The sequence below is a fragment of the Bos grunniens genome, chromosome 5, assembly GCF_055505025.1.
Source record: "Bos grunniens cultivar Pamir isolate PY7600 chromosome 5, Bosgru_T2T1.0, whole genome shotgun sequence".
Taxonomy (NCBI): domain Eukaryota; kingdom Metazoa; phylum Chordata; class Mammalia; order Artiodactyla; family Bovidae; genus Bos; species Bos grunniens.
Window position 1 is genome coordinate 62,096,139 of NC_141169.1, and position 18,656 is coordinate 62,114,794.

General features: G+C 36.1%; 1 protein-coding gene across 3 annotated transcripts in view; it reads left to right on the plus strand.

The window, feature by feature from the left end:
- Window positions 1-18,656, plus strand: part of NEDD1 (NEDD1 gamma-tubulin ring complex targeting factor) — a 52,067-nt gene that overhangs the window by 12,083 nt on the left and 21,328 nt on the right. For 2 of the 3 annotated variants that reach the window (XM_086400816.1, XM_086400815.1), the window contains exons 5-9: window positions 98-238; window positions 9,960-10,189; window positions 14,664-14,865; window positions 15,224-15,419; window positions 18,481-18,609. In XM_086400816.1, coding sequence (XP_086256942.1) covers window positions 98-238; window positions 9,960-10,189; window positions 14,664-14,865; window positions 15,224-15,419; window positions 18,481-18,609 — 898 coding nt within the window. Of the gene's footprint in view, window positions 1-97; window positions 239-9,331; window positions 9,421-9,959; window positions 10,190-14,663; window positions 14,866-15,223; window positions 15,420-18,480; window positions 18,610-18,656 lie in introns of those variants that run through there. The other variant, XM_086400817.1, reaches the window with a different exon arrangement.

Genomic DNA, 18,656 nt, shown 5'->3' on the forward strand with positions numbered 1-18,656 from the left:
TTAGATTGACAAATATATAATATTTACAAAAAAACATGAAAAATATGCTGTTTGAAAGTTGTGTGGCACTCTATTTACTGTCATTTCTTTCATTCAGGATCATAAAGATGAAGTAACTTGTGTAACATATAATTGGAATGACTGCTACATTGCTTCTGGATCTCTCAGTGGTGAAATTATTTTGCACAGTGTAACCACTAATTTATCTAGTACTCCTTTTGGTCACGGTAGTAACCAGGTACAGTATGGGTTTATTCAAAATAAAGTTGATAAGAGATTTTTAATTATCTTACATAAGGCGATGAATTTCAGTTTTTAAAATTAAGTATTTAAAATTTGCATTTAGCGTGCTTGAAAAACTTACAGGTAGCTATTTTTTAATGGTAGTATTTTAAAACTAGTATATATTAGATGATGAAGCTTATATGAGTTTAGTTATTCTTTGAATGGTCACATGCTCCTAGAACTTAACTGCAGATAAAAAACATAAATAATTATTAATAGATTAAGCCTAAAACATGGATATTAATCTGTGACATTACAATTATAGAAGTATCGCATAACTTAAACCATGTCAGCTACAAGACAGATACTTAATGTTCATAAATACTCTGATGGACATGGAGTATTTGTTTTTAGGCACAGGGCAAATAGAGGCTTTTCTTTTTTGTTTGTTTCAAGTCTGTGATAGTTACAGTACCAAGGCATATTTACGTATTTCAGGTTAATACAGGAGTATTTAAGGAAATACTTTATATTTTATAAAGGAAATACTTTATAAATGCTTTTATAAAGCAAAATTAGTCAGTTACTGAATTTTTCTTTATAAAAAATTAGTCTGTAAAATTCTTAAAAGAATAAATGTAGTTTCTTCAGAAATCTAGCTCTTGACTAACTTTCCATGAAATTACCCACAGGAATTTCCCATCAGGTGCAAGTTCTTTTACTCTTACTTTGTATTGTAATCACTTTGGCCGTAAGTATTTTTAGGTAAAATACCAGAGCACGGGAGTGCTCCGGTTTTGAAAAGCCTTAAAATCATTCTTTGAACAGTTTGTTTAGTGTTCAAGGAAAATTTAACGAGTATTAAAAATATACAGAAAAAAGTCTTTTCTCAGATTTCATGTATATTGAGGTAATAGAGATATAAATGATTAGGTTTATGAGAAAGTGAGAGGTTGTTGAGAAACAATCTTATGGTCATTTAGAACAGAGAAAAAACTATCTGATTGGGAATAACAGAAAATTGGAGAAGGGACAGTTTGAGCTGGGTCTCAGGCTCGGTCTAAGGGTTTGGTTTTGTTTTACTCCTGTGTAATTTGATTCTGCCTTGTGCTGGGTTTAGCTCTTTGCGTGTCCACAGAGTAGTTGAAACTGTGTCTTGTTTCCTTGTCCTCAGCTGTTGTCTAACTTTGTGCCTTACATGGGAAAGATCGCCAATAAATATGTGAGTGGATGAGCACGTTCAAAGATAAAGATTTTAATACATTAATAAAGAACTTTGGGAGAGGAGTATTTTATTTGGAGGAAATCATACAAACAAAAAATAAAGAGAAAGGAAAGTGTATGGGTTTTATATAGGGCTAATGTGAGAAAAAGAAAAGTAGGAGCTAATGTTGATGGGACTTTGAATGCCAGACCGAAGGCTTGGCTTTTATTTTGGAAGACAGGAAACTAGTCAGAATATTTTGATTAGTTGAATGTCAGAACCATAGAATCCTTGAACTGAAAAAAGCCTTTAGAGGTAATCTCATTTTCTGCATTTTATGGATGAGGATAAGTGATTTACCACAGAGAATGATTAATATGGCCATAAAGATAGGAAGTAATATTTTGTTTTTGTAATTTTTTGGTTATTTTTATTATAACTGAGACATAAAACCTAAGCCCATAGATATTGGAACTATTGGGAAGAAAAATCTAGTGTTCAAATAGATGACTTGCTTTTTAAAGAAACAGAGTAGTCTTCTCCTTCCTCTTCTACTTCTTTCATCTCCTTCCTCCTCTCCTTCCTCTTTTCTTTCTTCTTTTCCTTCCCCTCCCTCTTCCCTTCTTCCTCTTCTCCTTCCCCCAATTTCCCTTCTCCTCTTCCTCCTTCTTTCTCCTCTTTCTCTTCCTCTTCTTTGGAAGAAGCATGATATATTAGAAGCATGATAAGTTTAGATTTATAAATTCTGGGTTGACTTTTCAGTAACATAAATATTAGGTTAGATACTGCCATGTATTTAAGTTTTTACTGTATTTTACTAGAGAGTTTTGGTTATTGCTCTTGGCCTTATTCTCTGTAAAATATTAAAGTTTTAAAAGTTGAGATATGTACGAGATACATACAGTAAAGTACACATATCTTAAATATACAGCTTGATGAATTGTTACACGTGCATACACCTGTGTTACTACATACTACCAAAATCAAGATACAGAACATTTCTGGCATACCGTAGTTCTCCCTCTTAACCCTTTCCAGTCACTACCTCATATTTCTTAAAAGAATTGTAGTGTCTGGTTTCTTCTGGTCTTCATTATGTTTGTTGCATGGAATAGTAGTTTATACTGCTTTAACTCCTGTGAAGTGTTCCATTATATGGATATACCACCATTTATCCATTCTACTATTGATGGATGTATGAGCTGTTTCTCATTTGTATCTATTGTGAGAAAGCTACTATGAATATTCTCATATGAGTCTTTTTGTGAATATGTTTTCATTCCTCTTGAGTAAATACTCAGGGGTGAAATTGCTGGGTCTTAGGGTAGGCATTAAGTTTTACTTCATTAAAAGTTGTCAAAAAGTTTTTAAAGTGCTTGTGCCATTGTATATGTCTATAAGCAATGTATGTGAGATCCAGCTGTTCCACATTTTTGCTCTTATCAAGTATTGTCTTGCTTTTTCACTTCAGCCACTTTAATGGTTGTGTAATTGTATCTCATGGTGGTTTTAATTTGCATTTCTCTGTTGAATGAGTTGGGCACATTTTTGTATACTTTATTTTGTGAAGTAACTATTCAAGTCTGTTCCTTTTTGTTTGGGGTTGTGTTTTTCGGATTGATTTATAGTTTATTCTGTTTTCCAGATGAAGTCATCCTTTGGATATACATGTTGCATATGTCTTCTCTTTTAGCCTATGGCTTTCCTTTTCACTCTCTTAATGCCTTTAAAAAATGAACAGAAGTTCTTACATTTATGTCTTTTGTGCTCCATTTCAAAGTAGTTTTTGTATGTGGTGTGAGATGGGATTCATCTTTCCATACAGGTATATGTTTATACCAGCATTATTTATTGAAAAGACCATTCGACTGCCACTGGGGTAAGTGTAGGTGATGAGAGGGTTTGGAGAACATTCCAGGTAGAGGTTATCACCGTTATAGAATTCTTACCACTATTATTGTGTTTCAAGTACAGTAATTGTCACTATATATATTTTCTCACTTATTCTTTGCTGCTCACTTCTGAGGTATAGGTTATTCTCATTTTAAAAATGAGAAAACTCAGATTCCAGGACTTTGAGATCACAAGATTCTTAATTGACTGACTTGAAGGTCAACTCTTGAAGACTGGTAGCATTGTTTCCTTTTGGATCTCTTTCTGGCTCAGGGGCAGCTAAATGTGTAAGTATTTGAGGATCCATAGCTTCAGGAAACTTTGCAGCATTCTCTTGTCACTTTGTGCAGGAGTCCCAAATTTTATTATCTCTTCTTCACATAAAAGAAATATATTTTAAAATGCTAGGTGGCAGGTTGCTGTATTGTTGATTTTCAGAGGATTTTCATTGATTACTTTGCATGGCAGACCTGAATTTATCTTCTAGTTTGCTGCTGCTGCTAAGTCGCTTCAGTCGTGTCCGACTCCGTGCGACCCCGAAGACGGCAGCCCACCAGGCTCCCCCGTCCCTGGGATTCTCCAGGCAAGAACACTGGAGTGGGTTGCCATTTCCTTCTCCAATGCATGAAAGGGAAAAGTGAAAGTGAAGTCGCTCAGTCGTGTCCGACTCTTAGCAACCCCATGGACTGCAGCCCACCAGGCTCCTCCGTCCATGGGGATTTTCCAGGCAGGAGTACTGGAGTGGGGTGCCATTGCCTTCTCCGATCTTCTAGTTTAGGAAGACAGTAATGCTGAAAGCTTATCTCTTGTGCAAGGTCAGATGAACTGGAACCTATATTTTCATGTTCCTGCTGCCTCCTGCTTGGGCAGTTGGCCTCTCTGTGAGCTTTATTGGGTACAGCTTTATGTTGTAAATCCCACGTTTATTTGGAGGGCTAGCTGTGTGAGCCTGGGCAAGTGACTTAACTCTCAAGTCTCCTTTTCCTTAACTGTCAAGTGAGAATGAAAATGTACTTTCAATAAGGTTTTTATTTTGTTGTTTTTAGGGCTAAATGAGATGCTGATATGGTTTGTAATATGTGATAGGAGGTCAGGGAACTTTTGATAAATAATCATATTAATTTATTAAAATAGCTTTTGTGGTTAACTTCTACAGACTACTTTGCATCTTTAGGTTTAATGCATTCCCTCCAGATTAACCAGTTGTAACTTGACCTCAGAAATCATAATTTGTGTTTTAGAGCAATGTAGAGTAAGGAGAGCGTTACGAAGGTGAAGAAATCAAACTGGAGCATGTTGGTTTTTTTCTCTTTTCCTGGAACAAATGTTTCTATATTTTTCGTGTACTATATTATTTCATTTTTCTCTACAGCATTAAAGCAGAGTGCATGGGCTCTCTGTAAATACCAGTTGGTCTCTAGGTATGTAAGTATGCAGTCTATTTTCTTAGTGAAGAAAGTTGAAGTTATGATTCTGCATATTTACATTTCCATTTTGCAAGCAGCATAATTGAAATCTATGGAGTTTTAAAAATTGATTCCTCAAAATTCATTTAAGATTTCAAGTATATTAAATACTCATTTTAGACATTCAAATAATGTTCATAAAAATTTCAACTCTAAAAATTGACATAATCCAATTCCAGTATACTGTCATCCAGCCAAGTTCCTATGCTGATCAGTTTTACTATAGGGTTTGGGTTATTGAGAAAAATAGTAGGTAGGGCACATCTAATGGTTAAATTTAAAATTTCTAATTTTGTTTCTATGAGCAATCAAGAATTTGAAATCTTTAAAAATCATCAAATTGCTTTCTTAGCAAAAGTGACAAAACCACGGAGTCTCACTGAATCTTTATACTGAATTTCATATTAGAAATGAGATTGCCTGAATATATTTAGAATCTTACTTTGAAGTGTCTGAGCTGAATTGAAGCTATTAGTTTTCTGTGGATCGCAGTGTCTGTCTGCAGGGGCAAAAAGCCTTACTGCTTCTGTAGAGCTGCCAGGGCTGACGCGCTCCTTAGATTATAACTGCAAGTCACTATTTGGCAAGCTCAGCAGCTTAGGCTCACCAATAGGTTAACCTGTGTTGCCTTTCTCAGACTGCAGTCTTTCTGAAAGCAGTTAAAATGTGGATATTTTATTGATTCCTTAGATTTAAAAGTGATCTTTAAATGTAATATCTGTGAGATTTTAAATATAACATTTTCAGTGTATGTTAAATAAGTCCATTTTCTTCAGTGAAATTTTTGACATTTTAGGTATAGATTCTGTAAATATTAATAAGCATTTGGCATATAGAGATCTGGTAAATAATTATTAGTTACATTTTAAAAATAATTATTTTATCAAGAATGAGTTTAATTCCAAGTTGGTTGACTTGGTTGACTGGTTTTGTTTATATCTGAACTTTGGCACTCAAAAAGTTTGACTTACTACAAAGCTTTGTATCTAGAGTAGTGGTTTCTTTTATGTTATATGGGGACATTGGTATACAGTTGTGTATTATGGTATAAAACATCCTTGATTATCTCAATATATTTCCTTAGTATTCGTCCACTTTTCTAGCCTTTATTTTATGTTTTCGAGCAGTTTTGTGATTAACGTGTTGGTGTAAAACAAACTTCCATATCTTTATATATTGCATCTTAAAGTATTATTTTGTCCTTTGGTTTTTCTCTTCTAAATTTTCTTTAATAGGAAGTGATTTGAAGAATGTTTTCTTGCAGTTTATCTATATAGCTCTGTCTTCTTTCCATAAATTTATAATTGTTCCATTGGTTCAGTCTTCTGCTTTTTCTTATTAGTGTTCTATCCTAGGTATTCTCATATTGCTAGTGTTCACAATTATAATTTTTAGTGCCTATATAATGTTCCATTGTTCAAATGGCACAGTTTATTTAGATAATCCTATACTTTAGGTATTTTCCAAATTTTTATAATCACAGTGAATAACATAATACTATTTCCATAAGTATATGTTTTCTGCTTCTGACTTTTTCTTTGAGATTAAAAATTCTCTTTCAATGTAACTCTGTAGCAGGCTTACATTTTCTTTCCTTGAGGAGTTAAAGTGTGTTATTCTTATCATTTTTGGTCTCAAGTGTCTGATCATAATTTAAGTATTTTTTTCCTTATAAGTTATTTGTTCCTTTTCCTATATGTGCAGAGGATTTTTTTTCCTTTAAAATCCAGTAATTCTACTAGATTGTGTCCTGGTGTTGGTTATTCCGTATTGCTATTTTTAGGTACATGGTATGATCAGTTAATATGTAATTTCAAATGTTTTTTTCTTTCAGGGAGTTTTCTTGAATTATGGTTTTTAGTATTTGATATTTTCTTTATCTTTGTTTTTTCTTTGTTGAATCTTCTTCAGTGATTTGCTACTTTCATATCATTTTTAACTTTTTTCTTCATTTTTGATTTTTAAAAATTCTTTCCTTTTGACCTATCTTTAAGGTATTATTTGTTATATTTCTTCATTCTGTATTCCTTATACATTTAATGAAAGCTATGTAATGTAGCCTTCTTTTCTTTTTTTTTTAGACTTCATCTTTAGGATTAAAGGATTAAAATTTACAATTCTTTTCCAAGTTCTGACATCTCATTTTTGAGTTTTCTAATTCTGACTTACGTTGTTTTTTTTAACGTCTTGTATCATTTTCCTGTCTTTTTGGGCCTCTGTTGAGAATGTCTTCTTTTTTGTTCTCTTTGTTCTTATAATAACTTTGTCTGGGGTTCATCTGTGAAGTCCGTTTCCCTCAACTCTGCAACAGAGAAGGAGTTTAGAGGGTAACTCTTCTGAGATTGCTTGGTTTTGTTCTGCTCCTGGACTTGTATGTGGATTTTCACTTTGCTTCAACTATCTTGACTCCAACCTGTTCAGGTTTGTTTCCACTGCTAGTAGTGTCTCCTCAGTATGGAGCCCTGACCTGGGAAGGAGATGCCTTGGCTGGACAGTTTTGGGGGTGTTCTAGCCCTTCAGACCTTTCTGCAAACTTCTTGGACAGAACTACTAATGCTGATTCTATGGGTATTCCTGGTTTAGCTGATATTGTCAGATTGGCCACCACACTTTCCCATGGATGCATTTTGGCTATGTGGGGCTTTTCCTGTTCTCAAATCTTTCTCAGTCCCTATAATTTCCCTCTGCTTCCTCCTGCACAGATACTAATACTATGAAGGACTATGGCTGTTAAATGTTTGATCTGCTAGGATATTTTGGGGCTCATGGGGATACTTGAAACAGTCTAGTTTTACTGTAAATGTTGTTCATGGGGTTTTAGTTTTGCTATCTGATTTGCTATCTGTAACACATACACACTCACACATTATACTTACAGTCTGTGCTGGGATTCCCAAGACCAGGTTTGATGATTCACTGGGAGGACTCACAGGACTCAGTGTAGAGACGTGGTGTTCATGGCTATGATTTATTACAGTGGAAGGATACAAAGCACATCAGCAAAGGGAAAAAGGTGCATAGGGTGAAGTCCCAAGGAAACCAGGCATGAGCTTCCAAGAGTCTTCTCTCAGTGGAGTAGATGTATTTAATTTTTCCAGGATCAAATTGTGACAGCATGTATGGAATATGGTTTACCAGGGAAGCTTGTTAGAGACTGATTGGCCAGGGACTTTGTTGGAGACTGCTTATCTTGACATCCTCTGCCTAGCATGTACTGAATTTCCAAATTCTAATAATGATAGCAGGTGTTCATCCATGGTTCAGCCATAAACCATATCTTTTGCACAAACAGTTTGGGCACAGTGAGCCACTCTTTATCAGTCAGTGAGCCACTGTCTTCAGTTAGGGTGGTGGGAACCCCCCAAAAGATCCAAGTTTGAAGACTCCAGCCAAGGGCCCATCTTGAAAGCAGGACTTTATAAGGATAAGCAGTCTTAGGCCTGCTTGTGCACACATACACAACAAATGGAGGGACTTAGGGAGACTGAAAAACTCTGCCACGGTCGTAACCTCTATCTTCTCAGAGTCCTCCAGTTACAAGGACTTTAGGCAAGACAGAATTACATTCAGATTTCTGGCTTTGAAGAAGTTATTGCTGCAATGGTATGAAGGGTAGATAGCAAGACACTGAGAATGGAAATAGGCAGTAGCTCAGGTGACAGATGATTGGTGCTTGAAAGAAGACAAGTGAGTGAAGAAGAGGGAGGAATGGAGTTGAAGGGATACTGTATATATTAATACTTATGAGAATGTGTATGTGTATAAAAGGCTTCCCTGGTGGCTCAGCGGGAAAGAATCCTTCTGCTAATATAGGAGACATAGGTTCGATCCCTGATCCAGGAAGATCCCCTGGCAACCCACTCTAGTATTCTTGCCTGGAAAATTCCATGGACAGAGAAGCCTGGTGGGCTACAGTCCATGTGGTTGCAGAGAGACACAACTTAGCGATTAAACAACAACATAGTAGTTATCTTACCTTAGGTGTCAGGTTGCAAATACTTGGTTTCCTTAGACAGAATTTGTGTTATGTTATTCTTACATATTTTTTATTGTTGAGGGCTAATACTTACTATTTTGAAACATCTTAAAGTAGAATATGAGTTTTTAATATGTAAAAGCTAGTGGAATCTAAATTTCAAATTTTAAGTCTTTTTGAAGTGTGTTAGATTAGATAGAACAAACAAAAAGCCTTCAGGTTTGACTTTTGTTCTGTGGCAGTTTTATCTGGGACCTGTATGTGTAGCTGATAACTGCCAACTGTGATTCATTCAGTGATTTGTTGCTTTCCTTGAGACTATAAATAAAAGTGTCTTGTGGCTAGTTTCCCAATCTTTGGATTCTGCTTAATATTGATTTCTATACTTTTATTTTGCTTAAATGTAAAAAATCAGGTAATTGTGAAATATTTAATTCTCAACACAATAAATGATAGTATCAGCCAAGTTAGAAAGTAACATTTTAGTAAAAGTAGATAAATTCATCCACTTTCAGTCTCAGAAGACCTGCTTACTCAAACTGGATCTTTGTTTATTCTTGTCCAGCAGAAACTGAAAAAAGTCTCCACTGCCTCCAGAGATGAGTGTTTTAGAGAAAGGCTAGCGTTGCCCTCAGGCCAATGCTTTTGAAAGAATGGTAGGCCATCCCCAGTCTAGAGTGTTGCCAATACCCCCTTTATATTGAGTTAATTTTTTATTGTGCTTCCACTGTAGAACTGCCAGCACATCAGATTCAAAGAAATATATTCAAATATAAAAAATATATATTGAAAACAAATGCAGACTATTTTACTTATTCTCTACCAGTGTTCCCTTATGTTTATTCATGATCTGACTGTGACTGGGTCTTTTATTTAGGTGGAATGTTATAATCCTGATGAATTAATATAGTTTACCTCAATATATTGTATTTTTCTTCTGTAAAAGAGGTGATTGAAGTAACTCTACTCTGACATAATAAAATCATGAGTACTGTTCAATTACTAGAATTAGGATCTTATAGCCCACTGAATGATGTTATGGTTGTCCTGATTATGACACCTGTTATGCCATAAACCAGGGAAGTTCTGAATCCCTTGTGAATAATATGGTTGGTATTTGGCCATTATTTATACCTTATATAAAATGCTTTTACATATGCTTACAATTACATAAAATTTATTTTTATTTTCCTAGTCTATTCGGCACTTGAAGTACTCCTTATTTAAGAAATCACTCCTGGGCAGTGTTTCAGATAATGGAATAGTAACTCTCTGGGATGTGAATAGTCAGAGTCCATACCATAACTTTGACAGTACACATAAAGCTCCAGCTTCAGGCATCTGTTTTTCTCCTGTCAATGAACTGCTGTTTGTAACTGTGGGCTTGGATAAAAGAATCATTCTCTATGACACTTCAAGTAAGAAGTAAGTATAACATGCTCATTTCTTAATTTAGTAACAAATAATTATTTCACTAGTAGCCATATTTGTGATTTGCATAGACCTCTGATGAATGTTAAAAGATCTAGAGATTGTATATTTGTTGTCTAACAAGGTAAAATTTTCTCTTCTTCCCATATGCAGAAAAAACTTGATGAGTCTTTAGAGTAATTCTGGGTGATGAATGTTGAGAGATAGCATGTTGATGATTTCACATCTTTATTTTAACATGCATGCCATGTTATTCTCTTCAGAATACAACTAAATTTGTATATTTTTAAAGCAACATGATTAATTTGCTTTAAAATTACTTCAGTGTCTAGAGCAGGGTTTGTAAGCCTTCACATTTTGGGCTGGATGAGTCTTGGTTGTGGGGAGTTGTCTTGAGCATTGTGGGATATTCAGCACCTTCCCTGGCCCCTACTTACTATTAGATTGGTGCAAAAGTAATTGTGGTTTTACACTTGAAATTTGCCATTTGATATTGAAATACATTCCTAAATAAATGTGGTTATGTTATTGTTGTTCAGTCGTTCAGTTGTGTCCAACTCTTTGCGACCCCATGGACTGCGGCATGCCAGTCTTCACTATCCTTCACAATCTCCTGGAGTTTGCCCAAACTCATGTCCATTGAGTCTGTGATGCCATCCAACCATCTCATCCTCTGTTGTCCCCTTTTCCTTCTGCCCTCAATCTTTCCCAGCATCAGGGTCTTTTCTAATAAGTCAGCTCTTTGCATCAGGTGGCCAGAGTTTTGGAGCTTATGTTATAGATCATTTTAATGCACATTTACCACTTTGTTTGTTTGTTTGTTTATTTGCTAAAGCCTTTGACTGTGTGGATCACAATAAACTGGAAAATTCTGAAAGGGATGGGAATACCAGACCACCTGACCTGCCTCTTGAGAAATATGTATGCAGGTCAGGAAGCAACAGTTAGAACTGGACATGGAACAACTGGTTCCAAATAAGAAAAGGAGTACGTCAAGGCTGTATATTGTCACCCTGCTTATGTCACCCTGCTTATGTAATTTATATGCATCATGAGAAACCCTGGGCTAGAGGAAACACAAGCTGGAATCAAGATTGCTGGGAGGAATATCAATAACCTCAGATATGCAGATGACACCACCCTTATGTCAGAAAGTAAAGAAGAACTAAAGAGCCTCTTGATGAAAGTGAAAGAGGAGAGTGAAAAAGTAGGCTTAAAGGTCAACATTCATAAAACTAAGATCGTGTAATCCAGTCCCATCACTTCATGGCAAATAGATGGGAAAACAGTGGCTGACTTTATTTTTCTGGGCTCCAAAATCACTGCAGATGGTATTGCAGCCATGAAATTAAAAGAGACTTACTCCTTGGAAGGAAAGTTATGACCAACCTAGGTAGTATATTCAAAAGCAGAGACATTACTTTGCCAACAAAGGTCCATCTAGTCAAGGCTATGGTTTTTCCAGTGGTCATGTATGGATGTGTGAGTTGGACTATAAAGAAAGCTGAGCGCAGAAGAATTGATGCTTTTGAACGGTGGTGTTGGAGAAGACTCTTGAGAGTCCCTTGGACTGCAAGGAGATCCAACCAGTCCATCCTAAAGGAGATCAGTCCTGGGTGTTCATTGGAAGGACTGATGTTGAAGCTGAAACTCCAGTACTTTGGCCACCTGATGTGAAGAGTTGACTCATTTGAAAAGACCCTGATGCTGGGAAAGATTGAGGGCTGGAGGAGAAGGGGATGACAGAGGATGAGATGGTTGGATGGCATCACTGACTCGATGGACGTGGGCTTGGGTGGACTCCAGGAGTTGGTGATGGACAGGGAGGCCTGGCATGCTGTGGTGCATGGGGTCGCAAAGAGTTGGACACGACTGAGCGACTGAATTGAGCTGAACTGACTACTTGCTGTTTTTTAAAAAATATTTATTTTTATTTATTTATTTGACTTTGCCAGGTCTTAATTGTAGCATGTGAGATCTAGTTCCCTGACCAGGGATCAAAACCCTGCCCCCTGCATTGGGAGCATGGTGTCTTGGCCACTGTACCACCAGGGAAGTCCCTGCTGTTTATTTTATATTTATTTTAGACTATGGAAATGATGTTGGGCTTCCTTGGTGGTTCAGGTGGTAAAGAATCTACCTGCAGTGCAGGAGACCTGGGTTTGATCCCTGGGTTGGGAAGGTCTCCTGGAAAAGGAAATGGCTACTCACTTCAGTATTTTTGCCTGGAGAATTCCATGGACAGAGGAGCCTGGTGGGCCACAGTCCATAGGGTTACAAAGAGTTGGACTTGACTGAGTGACTAACACTTTTACACTTTACATGGAAATGATGTTAGACAAAAAGCAAATTTGAGTGATTTTCTTATTCGAGTTTAAAATGGGTCAGAAAGCATCAGAGACGACTCACAATATCAGCAATGCATTTGGCTCAGGAACTGCTAACAAATATACAGTGCAGTGGTGGTTCAAGAAGTTTTGCAAAGGAGACGAGAGCCCTGAAGACTGAGGAGTGTAGTGGCCAGCCATCAGAAGTTGACAGTGACCAACTGAGAGCGTCACTGAAGCTGATCCTCTTACAACTACCTGAGAGTTGCCAAAGAATTCAGTGTTGACTAGTCTATGATTGCTCGACATTTGAAGCAAATTGAAAAGGTGAAAAAGCTTAGTAAGTGGGTGCCTCCTGAGCTGACCGAAAATTAAAAAAATTATTTTGAAGTGTCATCTTCTTTTACTCTATGCAACAGCAACAAACCGTTTCTTGTTTGGATAGTGATGTGCAGTGAAAAGTGGATTTTGTACAACAACCAGTGACGACCAGCTCAGTGATTGGACCAAGAGGAGGCTCCAAAGCGTTTCCCAAAGCCAAACTTGCATCAAAAAAGGTCATGGTCACTATCTGGTGGTCCAAATCCACTACAGCTTTCTGTATCCTAGTGAAACCATTACATCTGAGAAGTATGCTCAGTAAATCGATGAGATGCACCAAAAACTGCAATGCCTGCAGCCGGCATTGGTCAACAGAATGGGCCCACTTCTCCATGGCAACACCCCACCACACGTCACACAACCAACACTTCACAAGTTGAATGAATCGGGCTACAAAGTTTTGCCTCATCCACCATATTCTCCTGACCTCTCGCCTACTGACTACCACTTCTTCAATCATCCTGACAACTTTTTGCAGGGAAAACGCTTCTACAACCAGCAGGATGCAAAAATTGCTTTCCTGGAGTTCGTTGAACCCTGAAGCATGGATTTTTATGCCCCAGGGATAAAGTTACTTGTTGTTGGCAAAAATGTGTTGATTTTAATGGTTCCTATTTTGATTTTAAAAAAAGATGTGTTTGAGCCTAGCTATAATGATTTAAAAATCACAGTCTGAAACCACAGTTAGGTTGGCACCCACCTAATAGATGTTAATAGTCCTCCTCAAATTAGCAAAGGTAGCAAAATTACCCCCAGTTGAGAACCCCTAAGGGTATGTGATTCTCTGAGAAGCAAGGGCTGTTATGCCTTCTTGTCCTTCTTACAGTTATAAGTGTGCTTGGTTAGCTTAAAAAAACAAACAAAAAAAAGCTTCAGGAGTGCTGGAGGTATATTCAAGACACCTACCAGTATCATGTGAAGAGAACTAGAAATGATGTAATAGTACTACTAGGGAAGGACCTACTGTAAGCCCCCTTTTAAAGTTTACTGTTACTTATTTCACTCTTCTTATTTTTTTCCCCCTTATTCTTTGTTATTCTTTTATTTTGAGCTGATTTACTGAAAACCCTAATAGTAAGCCATTCCTCTCATATACCAGACACCCTAGCCAGAAGCTCAGCTTAGCTTCCAGCAGAGTTAAGCCTCATGAGTTCTAGCTTTTGGGTTAAGAGATGCAGAACTAAGAGCAAAGTGGCAGCTGCTTCCTTGTCAAAGGTCACAGTCCTCTTGAGGCCTAAGCAGGTCCCTAAATGGAAAGGAGACACTTAGAGCCTCCTTAACCCTGAGGTTGTGTGTGTATGTGTGTTATTCGCTCAGTCATGTCCGACTCTGTGTGACACCAAGAACTATAGCCCACCAGGCTCCTCTGTCTATGGAATTCTCCAGGCAAGAATACTGGAGTGGGTTGCCATTCCCTTCTCCAGAACCCTGAGGCTATAGAGACCTTAACTGTGGAGTCATATTCACTGCCAAAATAATAATTACTCAAGAAATAGGTCCTATTTCTAGAAAGTACAGAATGTATCTGTTAGAAGTGAATAGAAAAATAGGATGGAGTGCTTAGCAGTTCCTTATATTAGAAATGTCTCTAGGTCTAATTCTAAACTTCTGCTTTAGGCAGGTATTTGAGATGGATATTCTAAGTAAATAACTTTGCTGAATTCCAAGTAACTTTGGTTTTTGTTTACAGTTATTTATGTTGTATAGGCTTATATGCACACATCCACATATCTATATATACTTTGCTGTCCTTTCCAAAGGCTCGTGAAAACTTTAGTGGCTGATGCTCCCCTGACTGCGGTGGATTTCATGCCTGATGGAGCCACTTTGGCTATTGGATCCTCCCGTGGGAAAATATATCAATATGATTTAAGGATGCTGAAATCACCAATTAAAACCATCAGTGCACATAAGACATCTGTGCAATGTATAGCATTTCAGTACTCCACTGTTCTTTCTAAGGTAAGATAGTTTCAGCATTTTTTGATTGTACTAAATAAATCTAGATCAGAGTATAGAGGTCATACTTTTGCTTCAGAATCATTCATATCAAAACATTTTTAATAATTTTAGTACAAATCCTTTTGATACTTAGTTTTAAAACTTTTATTCATTTATTTTTTTGTACTTTTCACAATTCTCTCTCTTTAAAACTATAAAAGGCTTTTATGGTTCAGAGGGACACTCTCACATCCATCAGTGAGCTCAAGATTTCTAAGGGAAAAAAATATTTTTTAAATGAATAGGGATTTATAAAATATTAATGTATAGTATGGAGCATTAGAAACCTGAGCTTTTTACATATTCCATTACATTTCAGTCAGGTTTGAATAAGGGCTGTTCAAATAAGCCCACAGCTGTGAACAAACGCACTGCTAATGTGAGCGCTGGCGGAGGAGGAGCCCAGAATCCTGGAGTGGTCAGAGAGGCGGCTACCACATCCATCGCCACAGTTCCGCCTCAGCCCACGGCAGCCGCTGTGGGGAAGGGAGCAGTTGCTCCTCAGGACAAAGCAGGTAACTGTTGCTTATATATAGTATTTGGAGTTCCCATCCTGTTTCCTCCCCAAATGAATGTCATTATCACTTTTCTCAAGAACCTAGAATTTCAGTTCACTTGAGGACTTGGGTAAAATTATTAGTAGATAATGAGAATTGAAAAAGTGATAAGTTCTACTTTAGCTCTAACTTTTTAAAAAAAATTCATGAAAGATTCTTCACTTATTCTGTTTAGCTGAACTTCTGTTTTAAGAAATATTATCTTAAAAGTAGAATAATGCCCAATCAGAAGTACTGCTATGGACTAGATGACTTTTCATAGATTCTTTAGCTGAATCAATAGAGAATATGAAACTTTGATGGTTTCATTATGATTTGATCTCTTAGTTTAAAAAAAAAAGCTATTAATGGCTCTTTTACTTCATATTTCAAAATGGAAAGTAAATCAGGTGGTGAAATGAATATATTTAAGTGCTGAATAGTGCCTGGCACATATTAAGCAGTAAATTTGTCATTTGTTAAATAAAAGGGAATGAAAATGTTGTAATTTTTAAATAATTTCTATTCTGATAATCTTATCAGTTCTTAAATAAGAGTTCATTTAGACTTTGTAAAGGTATAATGTGATGATAAGCTTCCCCATACTTGTAGAAAATACTCTTCACCTACATTAAATAATTCCCTAAATTCCTGAAAGCCTTTTTGTTTTTATTTTAAGAAATTATGCTGTACTGTCAACTTTCAACATATTTTTTAAAATCTGCATGATATACCAGTATGTCGCCAAAGTACTCTTATCAGAATTGAAAGTACTCATGTCTTTTTTGATTTTCAGGATAAGTACTTAACTTGAACACAAATGCTTGTTGGTGCTTTTTCAGTTTCCTATAAAAAAATTTACTATTTCCAAGTATAAGCAAAACTTTAATTTGTTAGTCTTAATAGTGTAGAATAGTTTTTTTAAACAAATAGTAAGTATATTCACTATAAATTATCTGTGAATATCTGTATCATCCTTACGTAAAAATCATTATAAATTATATAAAAATAATAGGTTTCTTATTTAAGAACTTGCAGGAATGAATACTATTGCTGTCTCTTTAAAAGAATAAATGTTGCATTAACTATATTATGAGAACTGGCATTTTTCAAAATTACTATTTTATTCATAATTTTCAAAAATTAAACAAAATAAAGATTCTATCATTTATTGCAAGCTTGCTGAAGTCTCAGTGTCTTTCATTTAATTTTTCATAAGGAAGGTTATATGTAACAATGGCAACACTAATTAGATGTTCTAGACTTAGGTCTACAGGGCCATTATTTAATGATAATTCTTGGCTGATTAGCAGTTTCTGGCAAAATGAATGCTTACTGTGTACTCCCAAAGAGTTAGAACTTTGTGTTTATTAATTTTATTTTGAAATAATCACAGACTTACAGAAAAGTTTGAATAACACTGCAAAGAACTCTTGGGCTCTGGTATGTCCTTCAGCAGATTCACCATTTTGTAAACTCTGCCACATTTGCTTCATCATCTTCCCTCTCTCAGCTCACACACACAGATATACATTTTTCTCCCCCCTCTGAAGCATTGAGAATATATTAGGCTTCGGTCTTAGAACTGTCACCTTCCTACCTGGATGATGCTAGGCAGTTTTCTTTTTTGGGGGCAGTTTTCTTAACCACTTGTTGGAGTCTCATTTTTCTCTTCCATAGATAATATTTAACATTTAGAGTTATTGTGAAAATTGGAGAAAATGTATCAAAAGTGCCTGGTGGATGTAGGCACCCAATAAATTATAATGTTGTTAATATTGTCATTACAATCATTATTGTTACTATTACTTTAAGCATCATGTAAAATAAATTTAAAAATTGAAACAGTTCATATGGCTTTCTACTGAAGGCATCCTAATTTAGTTATTGAAAACAACCTCTGCAGGCTTTTTGCTAGTGCTCTTTTTCTGTAGGAAACAGCCATTTAAGAAATGAAAAATTAGACTTTCACACTATTTTCAAATGATACCAAGCTTCTGTTTCATAAAGTTCCAGAGGCTAGAGTTAGTCATTCAAATATGTTAAGGACCTAGAAAAAAGAGAGGAAATTTCCTCCGTTTAACCGTTTGTACACTTGGTATAAACACCCTTTTGTGATGGTGATAAAAATGTTTGGTCATATTTTAACTTTCTATGAGTGTACTATTGGTTAGGTTTATTTCATTAGCCAGGCTTGGACATTTTTTAATATTTTGAACAGAGCAAATCTTTGTTTTTATCCCAGGATTTTTCAGGTTTCATTTGGGACCAAGATGGCAAATAAAACACCTTTAAAAACAAAGGACAGAAATATGCTACTGATTCAAGTGCCAAGGTTTCATCAAAGTTCTTGATTCTCTAGAACTCAATCCTTGACCCAGAAATGAGCAAGAGGTTACTGAGCCTGCAGAATTCCTCTTAAAACGTCCCTGCCCTAAAGTCATATTGAGAGAGAAAGCACACTCTCTGCATAGCTGTGTGTCTCTATTATTAGTCTACTGTGCTGTTCTTTATGAGTTTGGTATTCTGGTTTCCTTCCTGTCTGGAAGCTGTCCTAAGATTAGTGAAGGCCTTTAAGGTCAGTAATGCTAAGAGCAATGTTAGGTTCCCACTGTTAGTGAAGAAAAAGATAAAGAAGGGAAAAGAAGAGATCATTCACTGTAAGTTGGGAAAGGGAATCAACATCATTTGAATACTGCTGTGTGTTTGGTGCTGTACTTTATGCCTTAGAGACATTTTTTAATCATTGTAGATGATCCTGAGTCACTAACAAAAGTAAGCTGTGCTCAGTATACTTTGTATAAGAAAACTACATAAAATATTTAGAAAAGTGCTATCAAAATAGATTTAAAAAGTGGTGTTACATAAATAAGTTAGTTGCTTTTGAGGAGCCCTTCATTCCATGAAAATGATGGTTAACTGAGCTGTTGTTTAGTTTTAGTGTTGCCAATGATATAGGTAAGACAGTTTTTAGTTCCTAGCTTCTCATGATAAACTTATTTCAATATAATAACTTATTTTTATATCCAATTTCTATAAGGTCTGCCTCGAAGCATAAACACTGATACTTTATCAAAGGAAGCAGAGAGTGGGAAAAACCAGGATTTCTCCAACTTTGATGATTCTGGAAAAAGTAGTTTAGGTGACATGTTCTCACCTGTCAGAGATGGTAAGTCTGTTCAGATCAGAGGATCATGTTCTCTTGCTCTGGGGGCC